Source organism: Lentinus tigrinus (genome assembly GCF_003813185.1).
Source record: "Lentinus tigrinus ALCF2SS1-7 unplaced genomic scaffold L226scaffold_46, whole genome shotgun sequence".
NCBI classification, from domain to species: domain Eukaryota; kingdom Fungi; phylum Basidiomycota; class Agaricomycetes; order Polyporales; family Polyporaceae; genus Lentinus; species Lentinus tigrinus.
The window spans coordinates 225,146-235,826 of NW_027137955.1; the positions used below are offsets into that span (position 1 = coordinate 225,146).

The 10,681-nt window shown below is 58.5% G+C and overlaps 4 protein-coding genes across 4 annotated transcripts; 1 reads left to right on the forward strand and 3 right to left on the reverse strand.

The window, feature by feature from the left end:
• The first annotated feature begins 129 nt into the window (after positions 1-129).
• On the forward strand, positions 130-499 carry L226DRAFT_273412 (uncharacterized protein). The gene has a single exon (XM_067673494.1). It carries the CDS (start codon positions 228-230, stop codon positions 438-440), a length of 213 nt encoding a protein of 70 aa, XP_067530155.1. The 5' UTR covers positions 130-227; the 3' UTR covers positions 441-499.
• Positions 500-1,619: 1,120 nt separating this feature from the next.
• Positions 1,620-2,336, reverse strand: L226DRAFT_471583 (uncharacterized protein; the record flags this gene model as incomplete). The annotated part of the gene is made up of 1 exon (XM_067676396.1): positions 1,620-2,336. One exon carries the CDS (start codon positions 2,334-2,336, stop codon positions 1,620-1,622), a length of 717 nt encoding a protein of 238 aa, XP_067530156.1.
• Positions 2,337-5,692: 3,356 nt separating this feature from the next.
• Positions 5,693-6,112, reverse strand: L226DRAFT_471643 (uncharacterized protein; the record flags this gene model as incomplete). Its single annotated transcript, XM_067676403.1, has 1 exon — positions 5,693-6,112. A coding segment is annotated over one exon (420 nt), but the record flags the coding sequence as incomplete, so codon positions are not given.
• Positions 6,113-9,124: 3,012 nt separating this feature from the next.
• Positions 9,125-10,663, reverse strand: L226DRAFT_471652 (uncharacterized protein; the record flags this gene model as incomplete). The annotated part of the gene is made up of 2 exons (XM_067676404.1): positions 9,125-9,921; positions 9,970-10,663. 2 exons carry the CDS (start codon positions 10,661-10,663, stop codon positions 9,125-9,127), a joined length of 1,491 nt encoding a protein of 496 aa, XP_067530158.1.
• Positions 10,664-10,681: the final 18 nt, after the last annotated feature.

Below are 10,681 nucleotides of genomic sequence, written 5' to 3' on the forward strand. Positions count from 1 at the left end.
TCCCACCCATCCCCCCATCCATCCACCCATCTACCCAACACACCGACAACTCGGAATCGCCGTCGCGTGCACCGCGCAGTGCGTCATCGCGATGAACATGAACACGAGGCGGTGGGTGGTGCCAACGTCCGCCGTCCGACGGTCAACAAGCTTTGTTCGAAGTCTCTGCCTCACCTTGCAGACAAAAAGACCGCGCGCGGTGTGCTGCGGTAGAGCTCCGTGTTGGCATGCATCGTGTATCGTGTATCGTGGGCGTCGGGGCTCGAGACTCGAGACTCGAGACTCGAGACGGGCACGCACTTCGCATGCAGGCGGCACGCAATCTTTTGTCTCTGTTCTCTGCTGCTTTGTTCGCCTCGCCCTCGGTCTGCTGGCGTGTTTCCGTGTCGGCACGTTGGTGGGCGGAAGGGGTAGCTAAGCCTCAAAACTATAGACTGTAGCCTATAGCCTATAGTACCTCTTGACAATTGTATCCACCCCCAGTACTATAGCAATAAGTAACCAAGGTGTTGAGGGGAGGGTGACGCGTCCATTCACGACACGACGCGACGCGCGCGCGTCGCCACGCTGCACGCAGGTATGTATGACGCGTTGTCCGCATTAGGCAGCTCTATAGCCATATACGGATATACGAGCAACGAGGCATGAGGCTATGAACCATCTGCCAATCAGAGTTGCGCTATTTCTGCTGCCAGCAGCCAGTCGCGGTACATCGTAACGTCGTCGTCCGACTCGCTTCGGCCGACTCGAAAGTCGCGGTGCGCGGGGGGCGGTGCGCAGGGCACGGCCTCAGTTGTAACTTGTAAGGTAGCAACGACGGCGGTGGGCACAGGCCTCTGGGAACACTGGATGGGAGATCGCTCTGAACTCAATCACGCGCAAGGGTACTGGGCGATGCTAGATGTCAAATAGTGATGATACTATTCCATTGTGCAATGTTTGTGGGATTTAGAAAGTAATGATGCAGATGTGCGCGGAATCGTGCGACGGTCGTCAGGAAACGTTACAAGTCAAGTCGGTCGAGTCTGGACAAATCGAATGTCATGCATATGGTGGGGAGATGGGTAGATGGGAAATAGGATGGGCGATGGGATGGGCAGATGGGTAGATGGGAACTAGTCGTGTGAGGGTCTGGTGTACATTTGGAATTATTCGTCTATGCGCGCAGGGAGATACGTAGGACGTAGGAGGGAGATGGGGAGATGAGACTCGAGACTCGAGAGAAATGTATGTATGAATAAGGTGTTACAGTGCTGCGTATTCTGATTTGTTGTCGTTATGGCGTCAGGGGAGAAGTCGTGCGAAGCGTGAAAGTCGGATGGGAATCGGAGTCGGAATCGGGAGGATGGGGGAGAAAGGTAGGAAGGGGCTCGGGAGTAGGAGGGTATCGAAGCCGGGTATGTGCGTCGGGGAGGGGGGGGGGGGGTACATATACTATACATAGGGCAGTCCGATGTTTTCTTCGATTATAGTGTGCTGCGAAGTCCGTATATGCGAGAGCGGGGGCGATAGCGACGAAAGCGAGGTGGCGGGGCGCGCAGTGGCGACCACCGCGGGGTATGGGCAGATGATGATGATGGATCGAAGAGGGAGAAGAAGAGCGACCGCGCAGCGTCCACTCACGGCTTGGCAGTGTGCAGCATCCAGACTGCGCCGTGCGGGAGGCGCTTGGCGGGGAGCCCGCCCTGGACGAGCGACATCCCGTAGAACGCGCGGTGGTCGCGGAGGAAGTCGACGCGCTTGATGCCCTTGGCCTTCTCCGCGTCGCGGTCGCGGGGGTCGCCGACGCGGCGGTAGCGGCGGACGTACGCGTCGTGCACGCGGTCGCGCCCCGCGGCGTCGAGCACGCCGAGCTCGGGCTCGGTCACCCCGAGGCGGAGGGTGCGGTAGAGGGTGTGCAGGACGTCGCCGACGGTGACGTAGGGCGCGGCCCAGATTGCGCCCCGGGTGGGCGTCACGGTGATCGTCCAGGGGAGGTGGGTGCAGATGATGGCGAGGGACTGCATCGGGGGGTTCGTCGCGGGCTCGGAGACGATGGTGTCGGTGAGCCGCGGGGGGTAACGCGCGAGATGCGCGTGCGAGGACTCGGCGGGGAGGGACATGTCCCAGTCGAGGGGGGTGTAGCCGTCGGTTGCGGCGAGCAGCGGGTGCAATTGGATGTGCGCGGGCAGCGTACCGAGGTATGGTGAGGACAGCGAGGACTTGGTCGACGCTGGTGGTGAGTACCACACCGGTGGGGGCGTCGCGGGACCCGAGGAGGACGAGAGGGTCGATGCGGAGAAGGTCGAGGAGGGCGTGGAGGGCCCGTCGACGAAGTGGACGTGCTTGCCGGGCATCGCGATGAGGGGTGCCGGGTAGTAGTAGTAGTAGAGGGCGGGGAACGCTGGGTACGTTGTGGCGAGTGGTTGTGGTAGGAGGAGGACGAGCTGGTGCGGGGGAAGTGGTCGAAGTTGTGAAGGGAGGTGACGGATGGCGGGAGCGTATAAGTACAGAGGCGGGGGAAGAAGTTGGCGCGCTGACGACGCTGCGGAAGCGAAATGGAGACAGGATGGATCGCCCCGAAGTCCTCCTCCCGCCTGTGCAGCTCATAGCTTGTGGTCGCCGACGCTGCCAGACCAGAAAGTACTCACCGTGAGTCAGAGTGAGGCAGCGCATGCGCACATTCCATTCGAACCCCGATGTCCTTCCCCGCCACAGATCCTAGGACACGCGTGACCGCCAATGTCGCTCTACCAGGCAACTTGTGAAGATCCCCCCTCGATACAGCTGCCATACGAGGAAGGTGGTGGTTGCAAAAGGCAACTTATGACTGCCGCCCGACAAACACCGCATCACCACAACCCACAGCCTCCCGGCCCAGCGCCGCCTCGGACTCTTTCCTTCCCAGCCGCGCCGCCCTCGTACAAGCTTCGTCGGCCACGTACCTTCTCTCTCTCCTTTCCTGGAAAACCAGCTTGACTTTCTATACCAGTCTGCTGCCTTATCGTGCGCAATCGCGCCCGACATACGTGGCTCCGGCCTCATCGGAGTGGCACTCCTCAGTCCAACGCACGACCCAGAGTGCTCCCCACGTATACGGTCCGATTAGTCTCCCACAGCTCCGCCCTATCAAATTCAAAGTACGAAGAACACTGCGTCCGCGGTGACTCCTTGAATATCTCTGCGGCCGCCCCCTGAAACAGGCCTGCCTGCCCGGGCGCGGCGGTCCGCAGCCTAGCTTCGCACTCTGGGCGAGCGCATCTTGGTATCCAGCAGCTTAACCTTGTACGAGGATTGGGTCCGGCTGCCCAGCGCTGCGGCTCGAGCAAACCGTCACGGATGCCAGCAAGCGACTCAGCGAGCACCAAGATCTCAGCTCAGCGTCTACACATATGCTTGATTGCATATCCATGTGCACCGCGTCCGCACCGGACGTCTGTCAATGATGGGCGTCCCTGCCCCCCCACACTCCGCTTCCCAGGGCCACGTTGATCCCAGATACGTTGCTGTGCGCTGCACCGCGCAGTGGGTCACCGTCTCCTGAATTTGGTCTCCACGACGATCCACACGTCCGTCCTTTGACCGCGGACCACTGGTCACTGGTCAGTGCATCTACGGTCTAGAATCTACCATCCAGATCACGACCAAATACGTTCGAGCTTAACTCTGATGGCGTCCCGGGGACTGTACACTGCTCCCCGACACCTTCTGCGGCCCGCGATATCTCTCCAGACCACACTACTCGATAACTCAGTCCACTTCGGCTTGGAGGTGGAACTTGGACCTTGGAACTTAGACCTTGGATGCTGTGGAAGCCAGACAGACCCCATCGGGACTCGGGACTCGGGATGCGATGCACGGCGGGCGCCCGCTCAAAATCCGAGGCAAGAAATCTTCATGTTTTCCTCCACGGAGGCGGACTGTCGCGGACATTTAAGTCAGATTTTGGTGCCTCGAAAAGGTCGCATCCTAGAGCCATGTACGGAATATTTTGTCCTGCCGAAAACGCGGCCTTTGACGAACATGATTGGGTGCCAGAAAAGTCCTGAAAGGGCGATCTTTCAGTGAAATTTCTCGTGCACCCCGAGAAAGATGTCCTTTGTCTGCCATGACCTCGTGATATCATGAAACTTTCCAGTCGGACCAGAACCGGGGACAAAGCTCACCTAATCCGGGTATCCTTTGCGGGGCTGTGAAGTCGGCGAGAAAGGTGAAATTTCCGGATGCACGAAATGGCAGCAGAATGACCCACAAAGGCCGTCTTTCCTGGTCCTTTCCTGGTCATACCTCGAGGCAGGAAAGCCATCCTTTTCTGCAACCAGAAAGTTTCGCCGAGAAAGGTGAACTTTTCCGGCCCAAGAAACGACAAAGAACGGTGAGATTTCTGGTATCCAGAAATCCCGTCAAAATCTTCAAACCACACCACACCACTCGGCAACACTCTGCTCGACACGGCAACACCCAACACGGCCGAGCTCGTCGCCGCTCCACGAGGCAACCACCCTCGGAGTCACCGCGCCGCTATCCGCCAACGGGCGACTCACCGCTTTGCCCGACACCGCCCGACCTGATACTGACCGCCTCACGACACACAGCAAGCCATCCCGAACCGCCGCTCCGCATCACGAGGACACCCGCCACCGCAACACGAGGCGGATACTCTATCCGACTCCCTCCCGACGCCATCCCGACACCTCTCAGCGCCATACCTTGAGGCGCTGTCCAAGCAACCTATCCGACAAGGTGCGCACACGAGGCTCACACATGACTTTGCAGCCGCTCCCCGACCCACCTCGACGTCGTAACACGAGGCTTGTGCCTCTCGCACCTCACCGCGCCGGCCCACGCAATGACAAAGCTGAGACACGAGGCTGCCGTCCTCATAAAGCACTACTCGACACTGACACTGATACACGAGGCTCTTGCAGCCACTCCCCGCCACACTTCCCGACTGCCTTGCGTCGGGACGTCGGGACGTCGGGGCCATAACACATGGCTTGCGCCTCTCGCGCCGCCGCCCCGCACAATGACAATTGTTTTCTCCCCGACACGGGGCTCTTCTATCCGATGACGCCCTACCGCTCCCCGCCACACTATGTGCGCTGATCCTTGAACGCCGCAACACGCCGCTTCTAACCACGCCGCTCTCGTCGTCGTGACATGAGGTCAGCGCCATTTGCGGGTAGAATCTCATTCCGCGCGTCGCAACACGACGCTGCGACGCCGCAACACGACGCTGTGCCGCTGCGACGCCGCAACACAAGGCTGGGAGGCTCCAACACAACACTGTCATCACACCGTACTTGGTTGCCTCCGCCTCAACGCTCGACTCCAACAGACGACGACTCCGAGCCGCTCCCCGCGACGAAGTCATGACCGATGACTCCGCACCGCTCTGAGTACGATGTGAGGCACGAAGTTCTCAGACGACGCATGTCACGATCGCCGTCTCGATGCCTCGACGCCTGGAAGCGGCGACCGTGACATGTTCGTCTCTGAAAGGATCCTGAGAGCATGAGCGACTTACCGAACAGCGTATCTGCTCCAACACCTGGCACAGGGCACAAGAAGACGTACGATTGTGGACTGAGGACATAGGGATACACACAAGACCGGCGCCGTTGGGTGCGTCAAAAACCTCACCAGGAGGGAAAAAGCTACCAACGGCGACTCAGGGTATAACTGAAGGGTATAACTGACGAATTGCAGCTGCCTAAGTCCTGCTGCTACCTTGAGTGAAAGCAGATTTCCGCCGCCGAATGGTGAAGTCGTAGTCGCTCTCGATAACTTGAAGATCGCGATACTCGTGGCGCTTCAGTGTTGACAGCCAGTTCGAGTTGTAACAATTGCGCCAGAGGCCGATGGCTGGGGTGCCAAGGGTTGAGAGTAGGGGTGTAGTGGTGACACGTTCTCGGGGAGCGCTACCGCCTGCGCGACGCCTTGCAGGAGAGGTCTCCCATTCGTCGATGTACTCCTTGTCGAGGGCACGAAGGAAGTCCCTGAGCTTTTCGCTCATCCACTCAGAGAGAACGATACGGAATCGGCAGGCGCGCGACCGTTTCCGCGGCAAATCAACATCCGTTTCGTCTTCGCTGTGATTGACCGGGGTGAGCCTGACGATGAGCTCGAGATGCTCGTCGTATTCATGGTTGACGACGACCCAGACACGGATGGAATGCAGCTAGGGACATGGTTTAGAGAAACTCCAAGAAGATGCGGTGTACTATACTCACTGTCGTACGGCGGGATCGTGCGCGTGCCTTTCTGGCTTCCTCCTCTTCAGCGTCGGACGAGATCGGGTTATTGATCCTACGAATCTTCGCGCGACAGTGCTCCATGTGAGAATCCAACGCAGCTCCGATGTGATAGGCCGTCCTGTAACGCTCGGGGAAGGCAAACTTATCCTGCTTGTATGCCCCACCATTGAGTGCGTGGAGCAGATGACGGATGAAGTAGTCCCGAGCATCGATATTGAAAGCATGTTTCGCCCAGGCCCTCGAGAAGTCGACGCGGAAGTTGTTGGGATTGAAGTAGTCCTTGTTCGCTGGCCACTTGTCGTAAGCAGCAAGCTCAGCAGCAGTGAGAGGTTCGCATCGATGTGCCATCTGTTCGAACGACTTCACGCGCATGAGCTTCATGAGATGCAAACGGACGACCCGTTGGGCGCGATTGAGGTACTCTAGCTCCACCCCAGTCTGGGCCTCCTGCTCCGCGGCTGTTCGAGGCCTCCCGTCCCGGGTCGGAGGATATTCGATACGAGACTTCTTCGACCGAGATGCCTTGGGAGCGCGGGATTTCTTGAACTGCTTCCTCGCCTGGACGACAGGAGCAGTGCCGTACTCAATGCGAGATATGCGCACGTCCATCTTATCCATACGAGTGATCATTGCGTCACTACCATGCAGTGAGGTGATGAGCGAGCTGAGCATGCAGGAGAGAGATAAATGATGCATACTTGTGCTCCTTATTCTCTGCCCTCATCTCGTTCACTTGGTCGAGAAGATGGAAACCAAGTTCTCCATCTTCAATGGTATGGGAGGCCTTCGCCTTCGCCTTCCCCTAGCGAAACAGTTCAGTTGAAGTATGGTTGATTCAAAACGTGACTTGCCTTCACGTTAGCATGAGGTTCCATCTCTTCGTCCTCGTCATCGGCGTCGTCGTCCTCTCGTCGTCCTCTATAGGCCCGCTTCTTGCCATCAGTCATGTCGTCCGCATCATCATCGAACTCTTGGTCAGAGATCTCATCGTCATCCTCAGCGTTCTCACGGCCAGTGAACGCGGATCTCGATCGTGATCTACCGTCCAAGTTGATACGCTCTTGGCTTTCCTGGCGACGAGGAGCCTGACCTCCTTCAGCAGGTGCCCGAACGCCACCTTGCTCTTGTGGGCGCTGAGGTGCATGCCCTTGTTGGGGTTGAGGCGCGAGCCCACCGGGCTGAGGAGCGTAACCGGGTTGAGGAGCGTAACCGGGTTGAGGAGCGTAGCCGGGCTGAGGAGCGTAGCCGGGCTGAGGAGCGTAGCCGGGCTGAGGAGCGTAGCCGGGCTGAGGTGCGTAGCCGGGCTGAGGTGCGTAACCGGGCTGAGGTGCGTAACCGGTTTGAGGAGCGTAGCCGGGCTGAGGAGCGTACCCGGGCTGAGGAGCGTACCCGGGCTGAGGAGCGTACCCGGGGGGCTGAGGAGCGTACCCGGGGGGCTGAGGAGCGTACCCGGCAGGCTGAGGAGCGAACCCGGCGGGCTGAGGAGCGAACCCGGCGGGCTGAGGAGCGAACCCGGCGGGCTGAGGCTGAGGAGCGCCGCCTTGCTGAGGAGCGAACCCGGGCTGAGGAGCGAACCCACCGTGCTGAGGAGCGAACCCGGCAGGCTGAGGCTGAGGAGCGCCGCCTTGCTGAGGAGCGAACCCGGGCTGAGGAGCGAACCCGGGCTGAGGAGCGAACCCGGGCTGAGGAGCGAACCCGGGCTGAGGAGCGGACCCACCGTGCTGAGGAGCGCCGCCTTGCTGAGGAGCGCTGCCTTGCTGAGGAGCGCCGCCTTGCTGAGGAGCGCCGCCTTGCTGAGGAGCGCCGCCTTGCTGAGGAGCGACCCCGGGTTGAACGACGTATCCAGGCTGAGAGGCATGCCCTGGCTGGGGCGCGAACCCGGGAGGCATAACTTGAAAATCGTAGAAGAGCGGTTGCCCAAACTGTGCCGGTTGGCGTTGCTCGGGATTGGAAGGAGCACCTTCAGGGACTGGAAGAGGCGGTAGCTGGTAGCTCGTTAGTATAGATTGCACTAGAGACCATGCTGAACAGGGATACTCACAGCTGCCTTGAGCTTCCTGATGTTCGCTTCCCTCACAACCGAAGACGACTTGCGACGAGAAGCTGGACGGGATGCGATGAGATCCTGCAGCTCCAGAGACGGTGCCGATGACTGCTTTCACATGAGTATGTGCAAGTGAGATGGTAGAGTCGAAGCGACATACCTTGTCAGCAGTCTTGGTCGACTTGCTGTTGTCGAAGACTCCCGCATAGAGATTGCGGCGCTTCCTGGCATTCGAGGCTTCGCCTGCAGGTGGAGTCTCTGTTTCTTGGCCAGTTTGGGTGTCCGTAGCGTCTGTCATCGGGGTGTCCATCTCGCCGGATATGTCAGCGCTCCCGGTCGAGTCGTCAGAGGAAGTGTTGTGTGGCGCAGGTGTCGCTTCGGAAGGTGGTGGTTGCGCAGGGGTCGTCGAAGGTCCTGGTCCAGCGAAGGTCATGCTAGAAGGTGGTGGTCCAGCAGGGGTCGTAGAAGATGTCGGTCCGACAGCAGGCCCATGCCTAACAGGGGTGGATGGGGGTGCATCCAGAGGAAAGCCACCCGGAGGAACGTCTGGTTCAGGCGACATACTGCGCTGGAACTCTTGTAGATACGTGGTGGGATGTTGTGTAGTGGAGTGGAGTATAGCGTCGTCGGAACTTGACTTGGCTTTATCATCGTGACATAACAAAGGCTATTCCGACCGTAGTGGCGCACCGTGCACATCACTACAAAGCAAGGTTAGCGATGATGCCAGAGAATGAGACGCACCGCGACGATTCCACCACTTCACACCTTCACAATCTCGGAAAATACAATGTTTCAGATACACACGAAGATTACTATACATGCTCAACTCTTCGGTATGCTGTCAGCACTGCGGTATTCCGACCCGTAGAGAACCTAGAGGACTCACCCGATCCAATGAACGAACCACGATGCACTCCTGCCCAATCTCCGCAGGTGTGTAAATGAGAGCGGCGAAATGGCAGGTTATATCCTGCATCCGGAGTACGTGTCGGTCACCTGTGTACTCGTTATAACACAGCCAGGTCGGGACGTCCGGGAACTTGCGATAAGGGTCAAGCCCTTGGTGAACTGGAGAGAGTGCGCGAAACTCCTCCACTACGAAGAAAGGCTCGACGACGTCCCGGCCAGCATCCTCGGTACGCGTGTGGTAGAATATTTCGCGGATTTGACCCGCGACAAGCTTCGGAACACCATTCACAACTCGAGAGAACAGAATGAAGGAGTTCCTCTTGCTACCCGCGGACGTGCCGTAGGTGATCGCGTCGCGCTGTATACTGCGCACAAACTCGGCGGTAGGTGAGAGATACCGGTGAGCGCCGATAGCACCCTCGTGAAACGAGCCGAAACGAGTTGATGACGACTCGTTCACCAGTCCGAGCAAGGCGTCATAGGTGTCGTGAGGAAGATCGCGCTCGTTCTTCGATGGTCTTCGCACCGTCGTCTCAGACTCGTCGTTCGCTAGGGTTGAGAGTATGTTCTCCGTGCGAGCAGTGCCCTTGCGATTGGAGTTGAAAGCGTTGCGGAAGGCTTGTAGCATGTCGCCGAATTCTTCGAAGGCGGGCCAGTGTGATACCTCCGTCAACCATCGAAGCGTGGCACCGATATAGAAATATCGGATGAAGGTGAGGGCCATTTCGGCTACAGATCGTTAGCACAGGAACATCGTGGAACTGCAATACTGCTCACCTGGTTTCTGATTGGTTTTCAACCTCTGCAGTAGGCCGTTGTAACGTTCGAATGGGAAGGCCCACCATCCATGAGTCGGGCCGAAGAGGAGTAGACACTCCTTCAGATGAAGGGAGAGATGGTGGTTTGAGACGAGATCGACCTTGTAAATCGACCGTATACCACGCAGGTACGTCTCCATATGTGTCTCAAATGTGATCGCACGCGCAGCATTCATTGAACGCCGAGTCGCGAAGTCGACTGCAGCCACCAAGTGCATGAAGTTCTCGAGAACCTCGAACTCTTCTGGCGAAGATGAAGGCGATCCCCAAAGGCGAACCAGAGTGATGACCATGGAGGTGGTGCACAGAGTGCGCCAGTGATCGGCCTTCAGCTTGCCGTGAGAAGCGTCACCAATGTTTGAGGGCGGCTTCTCCAGCCAAGATGGAAGGAACATCTGACGAATATCGCTGCGCAGCTGGTCCAGAACCGGACGCGTGAAGATCTCATTCAGTGGGTTTATCTCGTCGATGGGAAGGTAGAAGGTGGAACTGGACTTGGGCATGGGAGGCGGAAGCTTGAACGCTTGGATGCCGACGTGTTTTACCTGAGCAGGCAATTCAGTATCATCGGTGAAGCAATGAGCTAGATAGGCAACTAACCCGTTCCAACAGCGCGTTGGCGTAGCCCTCCCTGGTAGATTTGGCGGGAACATCGAGCTCGTTGTAGCGCG

Coding starts and splice junctions, on each gene's coding strand:
- L226DRAFT_273412 (XM_067673494.1), top strand. CDS start 228: ATGCATCGTGTATCGTGTATCGTGGGCGTCGGGGCTCGAGACTCGAGA.